Here is a 17696-nt window from a genome sequence, read left to right as displayed (position 1 = left end):
GAAATCAACAGAAGATCTTTCCTTTGCTGTGACAGGGGCCAGGGAAGAGATTGTATCCCTGTGGCAATTGGGAAGGAAAAAGGCTTTTCTAGTGACCTTTCTTTCAGTTATCTTTTTTCTTATATATCTTCAGAAGCATGAAATTTCTAACCCAGTCTTCTGGATGATTTCTTTCCCTGCCTGTCAAGGATACTGAAGAAGCAAGCAGGGCTTAAAAAGAAGGAAAGGAGTACAATAGAACCAAGAAGTCTAAGAGCTCTGTTCAGGCTGGAGGAAGAAGGTTGTAGTAGGAGCACATGAACAAGAAACAGGGAGGAAATGTTGGCATGAAGATAGTGACATGGCTAGAGAGAGAAATAGATATATAGATGTGTGTGTAATAGCAATGATGACAAGAATGGCAACAAGAAAGAAATTGTGAAGGCCTCTTTTCTGTTACTATCATAAAGGATAGCAGGATAATGTCCTGCTCTTTGAATTGGCTTCCATAAAGGCAGTAGAGCTGAGCACTTGCAGAGTGATAGAGTATCAGAGATTAAGCTTTTTTTTGCCAAGGAAATAGCTGCAATATTATACACATGCAGGAAAAAAAAAAGAGTTATATAGGTAACAAAAAGTGGAACGAATGGTGGAATTGATTACATATAATGTATAGCTATAACTGTCTAGATGTAGTAATTAAAGGACAGCATGACATACCTATCTCCTTTCTTGTTCAAAATGTTTGGGTGGGTGAGTGTGCATGCTTGCAGAACCATGGGAAGTACTTCTTAAGCATCTGAGATGGCACTGGATCTTGGATGAAGTACAGCTGGGTTGCTTATTTCAAGAAAGATGAGAACTAAGTGAAAGGAATCAAAAACAAAACAGGAGAGAATGCAAGTCTACAAAATGTGGCCTGTTAGGAGGAGAGAAAATATTGAGATAGTTTTTGTCTAGAGAAGACGAAACTGAGGAGATGCACAACAGCAGTCTCCAACTATGTTAGAGGTCGATCCACAGGGGGATAAAGTGTTTTTCAGAGTTTGCTGCAGATAAGGCAGTAAAGCACTTGAACTGCAACAGGGGAAATTTGGGTTAGGTACTAGGAAAATTTTTCTAATATGAAGAGAGACTGAAGCACTGGAATACATTCCTTGGGGACTCTGTGGAAACTGCATAATAGAAGGGTTTTAAGAATAGACATACTTTCTGTGCAGTACTGTTTCATCCTGCCTGGGGAAGAAGAAAAGAGAGAAAAGATTAAGTGATCTCTCAGAGTCTGTTCTAGTCCTTTTTAGCTCTAGCAAAGATTGTATCCCTCTCAATGTGTAATAGGAAATTTAGGAAAGTTCTGCCTCTGGTCTGTGCATAAATGTAGTGACTCTCCTTTATTCGTCCCCCACCACACTTAGCTCTTTCTGTAAGTTCATATTCCAGACTCTGACATATGCAGGATGTATGATAGCTCTGTTTCAACTTGTTCTAATCTTGGAGAACTGCAGATTTTTTTTTAATTGATGACTCAGTGGTGATAAGACAGAACTTCCTTATATGTTGTCAAAAATCTAAAAAGGTCATTAGACAATAGCTCTAAAACCTTAACTATTTTACTTACTTGGTAGATTTTTATACACTGTCAGCTTTCCTTTTGGCTGAACAAGCAAATCTAATGGTAAGAACTAAACCAGGTGGACTGGTAAAATAACTGGGAGAGACCTGGTTTAGGAAATAAGTAATTTCCTCTTCTTTCTGTACTTTTATTATGTCAGCATTTAATTGAGAAAAAAAAGGGAGAGGGAAAGGGAGTTGGTCATCTGGCAGTTTAAACTCTTGAATCTATTTCTTTTTAAAAGTTTATCAGCTTTGATATGAGGAGAAGATAAATAATTTGTGTTCTTGCATTATCCTCATGCATCATGGTTATCATCTATGAAATCACTTGAAGTTGCCTGAGATAAGCCCTTTGTACAATCTGTTGTCCTTTGGAATAGAATAAGGTATTTTTTCCAGGTAGAATCTTTCAGGTCTCATAAGATTCTGCAAAGATGCACATAAAAACATACTGAGTTCTGTGCGGAAATAGGGTGTCCTGAAAACCCCAAGTACATGTCATTCTTGGAGGTACTAATGGAAAACCTACAGATCACTTCTTAGTGCAGTTTCTTCCTCCAGGAGACTTGCCTCTGGATATGTGTCATAAGTGAAGCTATTAAAGAATCCCAAAAGTAGAATCACAGAAAATTTTATTGCAAGGGTTATGGGAGAGGTAGGTGTAAACTATATCAGCCAAGTCTGCAGTATAAACAACTGCTTGTGATTTTTATTGTGAATAAATGCATTTTTTGATTAAATCACTGTGAAACATGAGAACATTATACACACAATATAAACACATTAAAATATTTTCTCTCCTCTTCTTTGCCTCACTTGACCTACGAGGCAGTACAGTGTAGTCATCTTTTTTACCAGAATCTCAGTTTTGCTTTTGCGAGTGCTGCTTGCCCATTGTCTTCCCTCCAAACAGGGCCATGCCACAAGTCTTCTGAGATCTGCTGCGGCTATTGAATACTGTCATAGTGAAACCCTTGCAGAATCCTGGAGCTATGAGGGCAGACATAAAAACCAAGAAAAAAAACAGTGTTTATAGAAATTCTTCTTGAAAGAGAGTAAGGTTAAATAACATTACAAACAAAGGGACCCAAGAGATTCATTAGGAGTCCTTCACCTTAGGTAACTCTGCCCAGGAATGAGCAAACAAGGCACTATGACCACCTGGGTCTAAACCCTGCCGCCTGTCTCCCTCTTTAACTGATTTGCCTTTTCTGCCAAAGCAGGAAAAAATCACTCTTTGTCATTATGGGAGCAGAAAGAATTCTATGAAGAAATTTTTTTTGCTTATGTTTTCCATTTCTTCTGCAGTGGTTGTTGTTAAGTCATAAATTTATCACAGCAGGAGCTTGCCATGTTCATAATATTATATCATAGTGACTTACAAAGATGGAAAGAAAATCATATCCATGCAGTGCCAGTTTTCAGCTAAAATCTCACCAGTTTCTCCAAGCATCTTTCTTTGTAAATCTGTCCCAAGAGAGTGTTCCAGATTTTGGAAATTATGGGTACATTCTTCCACTGATCTCCTTCAACAGATATATCTAAGAGTCCTTTGGTTTAAGTGAGCCTAGACTATGAGGCAGTACCTTGTAGGGTGACAGTGCAGTTGGCTGAGCTCCCCACTGAAAATTTGCTGCCCAAATCAGGGATGGAAGATTTAGCTAGCATCAAGGAATCTGATTCTCCTATCTTTAGCAAACCAACAATCTTGAATTATCTCTACTTCTGCCATTTTTTTCAGTAGCTTTGCTATTGATTTGGTGCTTGCATCTTCTACTTTTGTTTTATTTCATTAGGCCTATTTATTTATCTGGTCTCACATTCCTATTTTGTCACAATCTGGTGTTATACTTAAGAGCACGGTGAGGTGTTTCATTTCCACATGTTTAAAATTGGTTTTGAAGAGTTTATGATACATTTCTGTCTCTATATAAAAAATGATTCCAGGTATGTTGCAGTGTTGTAGCACTATTTTTTTTTCCAGAAATAAATTTGAAATAATCTAAGTTGCAGATATTTTTATGTCCATATCACAGTGGTATGATCAGCAAAGCTGCTAAAATTTAAAGATGAAAATAATCTGTATGCTGCCTTAAAAATATGTGGTGGTTCTTTAATATAAACTAGCTGAAACGCAGGAGAGGTAAAGACTGTAGTGGTAGTGGGCTTTCTCTGTCTTTGAAATAATTACTTTTAATAGTAATGCTTTTAAACCAACTGAAAAGTATTGAAGGATATAGTTTTCCCTCTCATCCCCTCTCTGGGCAAGAGTAAAAAGGCACAGAAGAAAGGGAAGAGGATTCAAGGAAACCGAGAAGCTAACCTTGCAGAGTTTCTGCAAAATGCAGTTTTTAAGGAGAAGGATTTTTGGTCTCTTTTCTATTTCAATGTGCATGTATTATGCTTGCTGTTAAAGTCCCTGAACTTTAAGATATGTTATGACAGTCCTGTCTACTTAGGGACAACTACAAAGAAGGATGAAGGTGGTGTCTCTGCCTTGAATCACTTGCTTTTTCTTTTCATGAGCTGATGAACTTTCAGCTCAAAGGCTGCCTTTAGCTCTTCATTCTCCCTAACTGTCTCCTGAGGAATTGGGAGAGTTGACAGTGGTGGCCTGCTAGACAAGGAAAAGAAACTAATAGTTATAAAATTACATTTTTGATGAACCTCAGAAAGATGGAGAAAATATTCTCATGTCAAAAGAATATGAAGTTGTCTTATTTCTGGCTTTATGTAACTAATAAAACAGGAATATCCATGAGAATTGTATTGGTGTTCTAGCAAAGGCAATGGTGAATAGTGATTTGAATAACTGTAGGGCTGAGGGCTTACATCACATGCTTACCAGACTTCTTACTTCCCTGAAAATTTGCATTTAAATATTGTTTTATGGATACTGTCTAGGTATTGGGCAGTGTTTTTGAATGTACTGTTCAGCTGCTAATTCAGTATTGATACTCTCAAGCTCGCATGCTAACAACAAGGGGTGAGAGAGGCAAATTTACAATTCCAGTCTAATACTAAGGTATCCCTTCTAACAAAGAAAATTTTGCTACAGAATTTTTCTATTAAAATCTGGACTATGTGATAAAAATAATTTTGCTGTTAATAATGATTCCAAATTGTGCTACAGCTTGGGACTTAGCAACATAGTGCAAAGCCTTACGGAGGAGAATTAAATTATGGTTTAGATCCTTCTATCCTGACAAAGCCAACCTGGTTTTTAGGTAGGCTGGAAAACTTGTCTGGGTCCCCCAATACAGTAGTTTTTACAGTTTAGGCAGGACTGACTTTTGTGATTCAACTAACTGTGTTTTTTTAGTTAGATCATATCCTCAAGGAAAAATGTTACTAAAACATCTGAATATATAAAATAGAAAATGTTTTGGGCTTTTCTAGGAAAAGTTTTTTTTTAATATATAAAACCATCCAAATAAAATACAAAAATTGCAATACTGCTTGTGAAGCTGTCTTCAACAAAAGAAAGACTTGACATTTCTAGCCTCAGCAATTCACAAGCCATTAGATCTCTGTTTAGTGGGAAAGGTGTATTAATAATTTTCATGAGAAATGCTTGGCATCCAGGGTGTATTTTAAATTAGCTAAGAGCACCATATTAGCCTCAAGTTGAAAGATTTTATTTCTGTGTTTGTCTGGGCTATGCTTCTTCTAAGTGTTGTTTAGGGAGAGTAAGGTAGGAGCATCTGTAATACAGCTGCTGTTCAAACAGATCAGTGCCTCTGACTGTAGACAAAACAGTTGGCACAATTGCTTTAACTTACTTGTTTATGAGCTAAAAGGACTTTATATTCTTTTTGAAGTGGGAAGATTTTCTTCATTTTCCTGGGATTTTTCAGAAAAATGTTTTCCCAGAGGGCATTTCATAAACTAGTTTGGACAACTCACTGGCAACCTTTTTATTTCTATGGCAGGAAGAAGAAGGAGGTGCTTCTCTTCTGTGCAGCTTGTCTTATTTGGGGATTGTTAGGTTTGTTATGCAAGCATTTATGCATAGTTTTCACAAAGATGCCCTAATATATTTGCAAGAGTTTGATGAATTTATGAATAAGTGTGCAGAGAGCAAAATGTTTTCTTTTTAAATAATTTCAAAAAACCCCTTCCCCCTTCCCCCCCAATTTTAACTAGTTACTAGTTTTAATCCTTTTCCTTCAACTGTTAGGCGAGGAATCAGATATACCTGTTCCTAAAACAAATCCTATAACAGGAAAAAGTTTTTCTAATGAGTTTAATTCAAAATTAATCTTTGCTCAGGCTGCATTACTTTTGAGGGGTCTTTGAGGTTTTGAGAAAGTAAACACAATGGAAACATAGCCCTTTTTTTGTCTTCTAGAGCTTGGAAGAAGTATTTTCAACTATTGACGTTTACTCACCCATTTATCTGACTTAGCTATTTATTACTTAAGCAAAGACTGACAGCAAAGCTCAGTCTCTAATATGTAAATCCTTGTGGAGAAGTAGTGCCAAAAAACTGTGAAAAAATGGGTCCAGGCAGCTGCGTCACAAGACTTGACCACTTCAGGCTGGGGTGCCAGGAGATTTGAGACAGATGTTTTCAGACATGCCGCATGCCTAAAACATTTCCAGGGGTCGAGCTACAAATAGTGACTTAATAAGTGCAGAAACAGGAAAAGTATGCAGGAGGACACAAGAGTTTATTCACCCCTAGGTGCACAGCCAGCCTCTTTGCATTGCATCTGCCTGTCAGGGTTGGCTATTTAAGCTGTCATGCCCTTGGTATTGCGCTTTGTCTGACTGTGAATAAAGTGCAGCATTGTGATTACTAATCCCACTCCAGTGACTTGACTTTAAATGTGGTTTTGGAGCGTATCCCGGAGTTCTGTTTGCTAAGCTTCCTACTCCTGTTTCAGAGACACCACTGGAGATCTATGAGAGAGAGCACTGCAGACTGCCCTCCTCCTGTAGACCTGTCGCCTTTTTCTACCCCCCTCCTTTTTTTTTTTTTTTTTTAAAAAAAAACTTTTGAAGGAAATCAATGGATACCAAAGTGATCTGTTTGTTTTTCTTTTTTTCTTTGCCTCCGCTGACAGTGGGAAATCACACTGGCCGCATCAAGGTGGTCTTTACACCCAGCATCTGTAAAGTGACTTGTACCAAGGGCAACTGTCAGAACAACTGTGAGAAGGGAAATACCACCACCCTCATTAGTGAAAACGGCCATGCTGCCGACACGCTGACAGCCACCAACTTCCGAGTGGGTAAGTATCCTGGAACCGTATTTGTCCTTAGCTGTCCTCTCTCGACTGACAGAAGGAGGAGATATTTAGTTATTAATACCAGTTGTGCATCTGTTACTCTTTGTTTGCAGGGCTGTGCTGAGAAGGAACTGTTGTATGTTAGAGAAGCTTTCTGGGATCCTTCTGAAATGTTCCCAAAAGTTTCTTTTGTGCTATAGGCAGGGGGGGACATGGAATGTATTTTTCATCTTAAGTTTCCACTGCAGGGCTGCAGTATGCTAAGCTGAAGCTTTTGGTAAAATCTGCCCCTCAAAGTTTGTGTTTATAAACAGAGAAAATGTCAGATTGCACTAAAAGTTCTGTGTATCCCCTTTTTGTCTATTCAATTAGTGCACACAAAATTCAGATAATAGAGTGAAACTGTCTTCTAAAAATTGTTCAGGAGATGCTTAGGACTGCAATCCTTTTTAAAAATATGTGTCAGTTTACAAATTTTGCTTATCTACTGCTGTGAATAAATCAGGTTTCAGTTTGTCATTTTTTGGAGCTGAAATAATGTTAACGCCAATCAAAAGTATTGAAGCTAGTCGTTTCACTATTAATGTTTATTCTTTATGCTTCTTCAGGAAGAGTATCAACAGTATGCCAATCTAAACCCTGTAACCAGTTGATTATGTTGTAACAAATCCTAAAAGCTGTTTGGGATAAGTTATTGGCATATTTTAACTGAACACTGTATGATGGTAATAGGAATTTGTGTGCAACTACTGGTTCTGTAAATGAAGAGAGATACAGCTGTGTAGAGACAGATGTGCAAACACCTCCAATTTGTTGTTTCACAATATCGTGCTGTTAACTGCTCTTAGAAAGTATTTTTGTTGTGATCATGAAAATATTGTAGTGTTTTTATCTACAAAAAATTAAAATTAATTATTTTGCCAATGTGCACTTTAAGAATGCCAGATATGAACGTTGTAATTTTAGTCTCCTCCTAATCTAAACACAATGTCAGGCAGTACTGATGCTGGCCAATACTGCCTTTTTTAAAGAGCACTATATTTCGGCCTCTGAGGGAGAAAAAGCTATTCTGAACTACTTCTTTTCATCCAGACACATGATACAAAGAACAGTCCCATTCTTAAGACTCTTACTAGACTAGCACACTAGAGACGAAAGCTCTTGAAATGTATAACACTTTCTTTGATAATATAGATATTTTATATATGTTTTGGAATAATGATGATAAAAGCAGTATTTTAGAAGAGCAATACAGCACATGTTTTGTTTTTGTTTGTTTTGAGGAATTAAAAAAGGAAAGGATTTTATAAAGGGGTAGTAAATTAACACTTTATACCTGTGCTTATTGTGAACATGGACAACCATATCTAAGCAAGTTTTTCTTTTATGTTTTCTGACTACCATGAATTACCTACAATAATAGGATTATTTTTCTCTCTTCATTTGACTTTTTTTTTTTTTTTTTTTTTTTTTTTTTTTTTTTTTGAAATTATGAAAATGAAATGTAGAGAACGGGAAGTCATGTAGTTTTTCTGCTATGTAAATTTGGGCTGTAACCTGATCTTCTCTCAAATACTTGAAAGCTTAGATCCTGCAGACTGACCTGTTAAAACATGTTACACACCTTCCTTCCTGGCCTCAGGCCATGCAGTTTGCGATTCACTGTGTACAATAGATCGCTAGAAATATTCAACACCAGCAATTGATAGTTATATTTGATAAAAATACAGGGGAGCATTGTGTCTCAAAATGTATAGTACCAAATCACTATACATACATAGACATTTTTAGCCTGTTTGTGGCTGTCTTCTCACTATCTTTAAAAGACCAAAAGCATTCCCAGCAGCTCTGAGTGTGATCATTTTCACAGAAGAGGATTAAGAAACAAATCTAAACTGTGACTTCAAGGTCCTCCAGTAACAAACAAAAATATGTAGTGAACTTAATTTATTTCTTCGTACTCAGAGAGGAGAGAAACCCCCGCCCCAAGGTTGGGTGCTTTCATTGGTTCCTGTTTTTCAGGAGCTCTTGATTCAGGGTTTAAAACGCATACTGTTTTGATGATTTTTATTTCTGTTCTCCAGCTAGTGTCTCTCATTAGCTCAGGCTTGTCCTGATGAGGATGTCTCCTGAAAGCAGAAATAATTTGGGTCTTCTGAGATCATTTGTTTTTCTTGTATTTTTAACGTCTGTATTATATTTTGTTTGTGCTTTTTGCTCCTAAGGCCATATTCTAGCTTGTTTCTTTACTATTTATGCAAAATGGGTGAAAATTCTTCTTGTGACCACTTGACATTAAAACGTGCAAGCATAAAACAATGTTGTGTCAGAAAATACATATTTAAAAATAGTAGTGAACAGCACTTTTTCAGTATGTTTTTAAAAGTACTTGTTCTTCCTATAAGCAGAAAGGATAAAGTCACATGCCCTATTTGGAAAACTAACTCCTATTACTAATAATAGTCACCTACTATGAGTGGGATATTAGGAAACTGCTTTAGATTGTTACTGGATCTAAATGCATTTCCTTAGCATAAGCAGTACTCTAGTATACAATATTTAATTTGGATTGTCTGATGACAGATTGCAGTTAGCTATCACTTTGCTATGTTTTTAATGATCATTATTTCTAATAATGAACAAAATAAAACCTTATGTTTATCTTTAATGCTGTGTGCTGAGCTTCTAAAACGTTTTTTCAGAGGGCCTGTGTTGTGATGCCTGTACTAAAGCTACTAAAGCATTTCCATGGGTTACTTCAGATTCTTAAAATTTGCTTGGTTAGTCATTTCAGCTGAAACTTGGTAGCAGTGAGTTCAGACGAAGAACAAGTCTTGGTTTCCTGAAGATTTTATTAGATATGGATAAGCCATTAAAAAACAAAAACCAGCAACAAGAAACGGATTGGGGAAAATGTAGCTTTTCAGGTAGCTAGAGTTTTGCCAGATTTCATAAAGAGCTCTAGCACTTCAACCAAAGGTGATGAAAACTTGGTATTTAAGAGGGAAGGATACCCCTGATTGCCAATGTGCTTCAGTGAAACTCTGTATTTTATAGTTTCATTTTGTGAATGAGGTATGTTGCACAGTTAAACTAACTGACGTCCAATATTTCATTGGCTTGGAGAATGAAAGCTTTTAATCTGAGTGGAAACTTCTGTTGAATAGATGATTCTCGTTATTCTGTTGGATGGGTGCATATGCAGGTTGTATGGTATTTCAGCTGTGATATATCTACAGAGGCTTGTAAAATGGGGACTGTATATGTGCGTAGGAAGGGAAGCATATAGAATAACTTAGGAGGTTTCCTGTGTCGTTTACTGTGGAAGTTACTTGGAGTAATGTGTCCTGTTTCTCTTTGAAATTATTGCATATTCCAAAATGTCCTTTTCTTCTTAATTTTCTCTCTATAAGGACTGGGAGAACAACAACTAATTTGTAACTGTAAAATGAAATTAAGACATGCTCAAATTAATATTTTTCATACTTTTAATTTTTGCCCTATTGACATATGTATTTAATTATAGGTTTACACTTTTTTTTCTACAGGATCCCTGTCTCATTTGTTGCACAGGAATAACAGAACTTAGTAAAGGAAGCAGTTGTTTAATACTTAGGTTTATATTCACTCACTGTTCATTTGCAGCCCTGTGTCTCATTTAAAGTAGTTCATTCAAACTGTTATGAATGAGGAGTTAAGAAGAATTACATGCTTTTGAATGGAAATGTGTATCTTTCTGTACAACTTCTGTGTCTGAGCCCTTGGCAGTACCCATGTCACACAGGGAAATAACGGCACTCTGCAGATGGAGAGCTGGCAGAGTTTAAGGATTTTTTTCCCCCGTGATCATAGTAGATGATTGTGGCAGAGATTGCGATAGAATTATTGCTTTCCTAGTCTATTTTATATCACTCTTTAACACTCATCAGTATCTCTCTCCTTTTAACATCCCCTTCCCCTTCTTTTCCAGTCTCTCTTTCATATAGCCTTCCCAACTGTCCTTCTTCCCAGCTGTGAACAGCCATAATTTGCCTAGACCATTATAGGTAATGAGAGAATATTTTGTTGTGTGTTTCTCCTTGGAAGAAGAGGAGATTTTGGGGTACTCTTTTTTTTCTTGTTTCATTGAATCTAAAGGAAAATCAAACAGCATTTCTCCTACTGCTTCACTGATCTTTGTAAAGAATGTGCTTTAGTTATGGGATTGGAAATTAGATCAGATTTATGCATTGGGGCCTACAGTCCTTGTGAGCTATTTTTTCGTGTGATGTTAGAGGCGAATGAGAAGATCCTTATCCAGCCTCCTTTCTTTTCCTCTCTATAAAAGGCCCTTTTCTCCAATCCTGCGTTGGCAGGCTACTACCTGGATCCACCAAAGATCATTTGATGCTGTGGTGTCATGATCTTCTAGGTGAAAGATATTTTAATCTATTTTAGAGAATTTTCAGCACTAATCGCAATAATCTGCATATACTCTGCCCTACTGCAATAATGCACAAATTTATGTTGTTAGAAAGTGTTACCTTAAAAACAACCAACTTCCTTTATAATGGCAAATAGTTATATTGCGTATAGAGTTTTGGCACTTCCCTTATTAGAATTTAGTATCAAAAACTTTTCCTCTGTTACTCTGTTGATTCTGTAAAAATGCTTTTAGGTAATTGAGGTTGTCCAGAAGTTTCCAATTATATATAGACAGCAACTTCCAAGAAGAAGCATAAACGTTTTGTTCAAAATTTATTTCGTCTTATGTTGAAAATAGTGATAGAAAATTTGACCAATGTATTTTAAAACAATGGGTTATTTGAAGGGAATTTAGTAAGAAGAATTACTATGTAATTATTACTTTAATAGGGTTCCCTGCCTAGGAAACAAGCTAGGAAATACAGTTCCTCGGAACTTGGAAAATAAGGCAATTATTTTATCAAAAGTTGATTGAATTTTTGAATTTTCTTCAGACGTATATGATCATGAATTTCTATCACTGCTTCAGAAGTTAATTTTTTTTTATTCAAGCATTTCTTGTTCTATGAAAGGATTGTGGAAACCTCTTAGTGTTGGTTAAAAAATGGCAATGACCTGTAAGCAAGCCAACACTTTCAACTATACTTTGTGTATGACAGGAGATCCAAGAGCAGTAAATGGCATTTAACTTTTTTTTTTTTTTTTTTTTTTTTTGATTTTGTAATTTCATTGCTAAGGAACAGGATGTTAAACCACAGCTTTCTCTTGCTGCCGTTTGCTGTGTAATAAAGTTGTTTCTTTGCTCCGTATAATACATACTATCCTACTACATTCGACAGGAGCTGTTAAGACTATGATATCTCATGAAGATTTGTCAGTGTCGTTTGGTTAATGCTCATACATAAGCAGCACAAAGATGCATTTATTCAGAATAATAGAGGAGGGAAAAATTAATGGCATATAAAGACTTGTGTATCAGAGAAGGTAGATTAAAAGACTAACAGTTTGTAGAAGCATTTGTGTAGAGTTGAGACAGTTTAAAAACTTTCCTGGCATCTCGTATGAGGCATACCATATCATTTTTCTACCCATTATAATTGCTGGTTTGTTACAATAGTTCTGTAATGGCAACGTCTTAAAAGAGATGCTCTCTTCTCTGTTATGAAGTAGGTTTACTGCTTGGTGAATGGTGACACCTGGGTAGATGACCTGTGTCAGAGCTATGTAACTTGTGCTCCAGAAAAATGCTATTCCTATGGCTTCAGCTCATACTTAGCAGATGAAGATGCAGCTTCTCAAACTGAAGGTTTAAAATAATTGATAATGAATGTCACGCAGAAATGTTTAAGTTCCTTCTAGGAACATAATTAAGGAGAACTGATTTTTAAAATACTTCAGTTTTCAACTTGATAGTGTTCCATTGCATATCCTAGTTGGTGAGGAGGCCATCTCTAGAGCAACTGCTTAGGTCAAGGGCAGCGTATGATTCATGGTCTAGTTTTAGCACTGTATTCTCTGTGTAGGAATAAAATGTTACTTTGAAATGTTCTTGGTTTTGCAATTGAACTTGCCATAGTATCTTCCTTTTCTGAAGTAATTATAATGCTTAGCCTCTTTACTTTCTCTATAGTGGCTACCTCGTAGCCTTATTGGGTAAAAGATCTGTTTCCACTGTTTCTGCAGTAATTATCACTATGGTTCTGTCAGGCTTTGCTGTTTTACACTCTTTTGCTGCCAGATGAAATATTTTTTCTTCTTACCTGGCAGAACCTTGAAAATTCAGAATTCTCAAAAACTCAGTTAAAAAATTTTAAGTATTCCACAGTAATAATCAAGCCGGTTAGTCAGTCAGAGTGTTTCTCTCCCTCAAAAGACTTTTTTTTTTTTTTTTTTTTTAATGAGAAAATAAGAGTTTATTCACTGTTTCAGCTGGTAACTTGAAATGTAATCTGTGTAAATGATGACTATGCTTTAAATATTTCTTCATGCAGCAGCATTGTAACAGCTGTAGCAAAAGAGAGGGCAAGGTTTTTTTTTACTCAGACACTGGACAAAATAGAAAGGAATACAATGTTAGAACTATTTTATGAGTTATTTGCATCCTCTGCCTTATAGAAGATGTTGGAGAAAAGGTATTTATTGGTCTGAAGAGCCAATGCAAAAAAAACAGCGAGTTGATTCTGGAAGGAAATACTTACTACAAGCATCAGTTTAACAGATACTCATTTTTCTAACCTCCATTCTATAAAGTGAATTTGAGAAAACTGGAGAATAAATCTTTTTTAACTTACAGATCAGGTAGTGTAGTTCAGGCTTTTTGAAACTGAATCACTAATGTCCACTAGTTGAATTCTGACCTCTATGGTAAATATACTACTCTGTAATCTGACCAGTATTTGAGGTTGTAGGCATTTTCAAGTTTTGGCTACCTATATTTAAACTACAAAGAGGAAATGTATTTTAGGGGAATAGTTGTTGTTGATATCCACATCTGCCCAGGAAGAATGCTTTCTTTACCGTCTGTGTTTATCAGTATTTGTTATCAACAAATAGTTCTGGTCTCTGCCAGACAACTTGCAGCATCTGTGAGCTCCTTTTTTTGTTGTTGTTGTTAATTTTAAACTAATTATTCAAATTTAACATCTCTGATTCCAGCGGAAGCTAAATGCTAATTTAAAGAAAAAGCATTATGTAGCCAGATGATTTTAGTGAGGTTGAACTTAAACAAGCTGTTAGCAACTCATTTCCACTCCCTTGCTCACCTTAAAGACTCCAGACCATCACTGAAGCAAAAGTCCATCTGCTCTCAAAGCACTCACCAAAGTACATATTATGGAGAAAACAGTTTTTAATGTGCAGTCATAGGAAAAAAACACAAATGGAAATGGTACAAAATCCACACCTGCAGGCATTCAAAAACCACATGGAGTATGTTTCCCTCAAAGCTAAAGCAAAACAGCACATGAAGTTAAAATGCATAATGCTTTATTTTATTGTACATAGTTTTTAACTTACAGGGATTAGTTGACTTGCAAGTACTGTAAAGAGAGAACTAGCAGTGTATTTAGTTGAATTGTTGCATATTCAGATAAACACATTACCCTGTACAGCTGTAATTGTGTTACTGCTAAACCAAATATCTTTGCACATATCTCAGGGACAATCAAGTATATGCCAACTTTGACTTAAAAAAAAGTTGCCTTTGAATTATGCAAGCACAAAAGAAGCTGATAGATTTCTTTACTGACTACAGATGTACTGTTTATCATGGTAAGGTTTCTTAGATAGCAGTTGGGTTTGTATTAATACATCCCTTTGGATATAATACAATCAGAAGGAAACAAGCAGCTATCATTGCTCTACTCATTGCAGTCTTTTCCAATTCCACTCATCTCCCCCATCTATTTGTTTTGTTTTTGTTTTGCTCCAGATAATTCCCCTCTCTCTGCACTGTGTAACCTGTATGGCTTTCTGTTTTCCGTTCTTTCCTATAATTTCAGTATCGTTCTAATCAAGCAGACTGTTTTGTACCATAGACATACAGGGATTTCTGGATCTTTCTTTTGGAACAAGAATTGTATATTCAATATGCACACACATACACACGTTTAAATTCTTTAAGATTTGTATCTCTCTATAAAAAAATCTGAACTGTGAAATGAGTTTCAGGCGGGGATTTAGAAATGTGAAATAAGTTTAAGACCATAGGAATTGTTAAAGCTTTTTTTTATAAACCTCTTACAAAGTCTTGAGGGATGCCAGTTAATGAATAGAAGGAAATTAGGTGCTTGTTTCTTGCATAGGAAGGATTCTGAGCTCTAAGAAACCCAGTTACAGTCAGCGTTTGTCATTTGTATTTTATTCAGCCAAATACTTTGTATATTTGTCGTGTTATATCTTATTTAGCGTAAAGATGATGAGCTGAGCTATGAAGTCAAATTTAAAATTTGACGCTATTCAGATACTTCAAGTTTAGAGGAACTTGTGGCAAGTTTTCATATCATAATTGAGGAGTGCAGGTCCACTGAATCCTCCCGGAGAGGAGCCAGTCTCTGCCTGTGGGTTGTGGAGGGAACCCGCAGAGACCAACCAGCCTCATAGTGTAAGCACTAGTGGGAGCAGCCTGCAGTTAGCCAGGCAGCTGTGCCTGTCGTGCCTGTTTTATTCTTTGATTATATTAAATTCATTCTGTTTTGTTATGTGCCATATACGTAGGTGCTAGAATACCTTTTTTCAATATAATCTAAAGGTCTAGGAATACCTATCATGGTAATTGGAGAAAAGAGATGTTTTTGTAGTTGCACGCGTTTTACTGGACTCTGGACAGGTGCGGTGCTTTGGGGGGGTTGCTTCACAGCAGGGTTGCTCAGAAGATAGGCGCACTTTTCAGTTCCCTGAAATTGGTGATGACCAGTTGGAGTGAGGACTGTATTGTAGGTTTATGCATCTCATGCAACAATGTATACGGCTACTATGTTGTTAACAGAACTGTGATGGTAAGTGTTGCACATGTGTGTGTTTTTTAAGGCATAGCCTTCCTGCTCGTTAGTTGTGATTCCTCTCCTTTCCTCCTTTGGAACTCCAGGATTTGAGTCTTTTGCTTTTCACTGGTCTCCTATGACCTAATTTATTACTCAAACTCTGAATAATATGCTTCCCAATATTCTCATATTGTGTCAACTCCTGAAGGTCAACTCCCTAGAAAACTTTCCAATTTCTTGTGATGCAGTCAGTGCCAGAAAAATCTTAGATAGCTTATGTTTTTCATGTTTTTTAACTAGTCCAGGAAAGCCTAGATTATGGGCTATTATTTGCATGTTAATCAGGATCCACTTGAAAGAACTTGTTTCTACATTATCCTTCTTGTAATATTTTTCTCATGAAAATGAGCATTATGATAATGTTACAGTAATCAGAGAGCAGCCTCCTGTTGTCTAGCAATGATGGAAATTTTTGCAACGGCTGCAGTTCCTGTGGCTTTCCTTTTTCTATTCTAAGCATCTTAATTTTGCCATAGGCTATCAGAATGTGTGTGGCATGGGGAGCAGTAGATAAGTGTTTGTAGACCCTTTGGGTATAAGGTTGGGGGTCCGTCCCGCTCACACAGAGTCTGACTGAGGTGCCTGAGTCAGGAGCCTCCTTGCCCTACGCTCCTTTTTGCCCTCAGCAGGGAGACGGACACAGCTGTACGGTTGGTTGGCCACAGCGATCCGAGAGATCCGAGAATCCGAGAGATTCTGGCCGAGCCTCTTTCCACTGACGGAGTGGGAAATGTCAGATAACTCCACCCCTAACTTAGATAGCTCAAGAGGGCACTGAAGGTTAAATGGGATGAATCTCCGTTTTAATATCTGTTACTCAGTTGCCAGAAATGGTGAGGATGCTGACACCCCTGGCTCACGTTAGCTCTGCCACTTCTGTGGTCTTCGGCGCCACTGCGTAACGCAGGCGTGACTGCATAACTCGAGTGTTTCTCCAGACACCTCACGGATCTGCCTTATCTAAGAGCAGCTCTTCTCTCCGCCTTATGCTACTGGATGTTGTTGCTTATTTACTCTGTGAAAGACTCCAGTATGTCGTCTTTAAACAGCCAAATAGGAGAACATTGTCAGAGCGCAGGTGGGGTTCATGGACTTCAGTCAGACTGTAACTCAGCTCTAGCAGTTCACTGTTATTATGGTCGAGTTCCTGATTAATCATGCAGTCATTAAAGGTGGTAGGGCTGCTCACCTGACACCAGGAGGAGGGGGACAGCCTGCAGTGATCCACTAGCACTAAAGATGCTTGCTGTTAATTGTTATCTGAATTTCTCTTGAATTCTTGTTCTGTGCATTAGAAACAGATGAATTACCACATTAAACTAATACATATTAATAATACTGTGTGTGCTCAGGCACATAAACATTATACAGAATAATAAGAGCCTTAAAAATACAGGAGACAGGAACAGTTAGTTTTCATGAGACACAGAGTGCGTTGATTTCAGGGTTCTCACTTTAACAGGGGTGGTTAATAAGTTACACAGCACTGCTGAAAATGATACTTAAAAAAAATCTAGTCTGATACTGGACACTTGCAGTGCATTTATTCCTGATAAACAGCAATTCCAAATTTTTATCTAGTTCATGGTTCTAGGCCTAACTCCTGTGTTACACTGAATGTGTCAGGATCAACTCTAACAAAATTGATAGAATCACCAATTGCAATCAGGATAGGAGTAAGTCATTCCTTAACACTCTGCTTATCCCCTTCCTTCCAACACTAGAATCTGGCTGAATCATCTCAAATACTGAGAACATGAAAGTAGATTTACAAAGAGTCACTGTGAGCAGCATGCGTGTTCAGCAGCCAGAGTAATTATGATATTTCAGAGGTCTCACATGAGTGCTAGTTTCACATCAATGA

General features: G+C 37.0%; 1 protein-coding gene across 4 annotated transcripts in view; it reads left to right on the top strand.

The window, feature by feature from the left end:
• The first annotated feature begins 6294 nt into the window (after positions 1 to 6294).
• LTBP1 (latent transforming growth factor beta binding protein 1) overlaps positions 6295 to 17696 on the top strand; it is a 136674-nt gene continuing 125272 nt past the window's right edge. For 2 of the 4 annotated variants that reach the window (XM_062572045.1, XM_062572044.1), the window contains exon 1: positions 6295 to 6830. In XM_062572045.1, the coding sequence (XP_062428029.1) occupies positions 6608 to 6830 (223 nt within the window). In that variant the 5' untranslated portion in view covers positions 6295 to 6607. The remainder of the gene's footprint in view (positions 6831 to 17696) is intronic. The other 2 variants (XM_062572047.1, XM_062572046.1) reach the window with 1 other exon arrangement.

The sequence above is a fragment of the Rhea pennata genome, chromosome 3 (genome assembly GCF_028389875.1).
Source record: "Rhea pennata isolate bPtePen1 chromosome 3, bPtePen1.pri, whole genome shotgun sequence".
Classification (NCBI taxonomy): Eukaryota; Metazoa; Chordata; class Aves; order Rheiformes; family Rheidae; genus Rhea; species Rhea pennata.
This window is presented reverse-complemented; position numbering and strand designations above follow the sequence as displayed.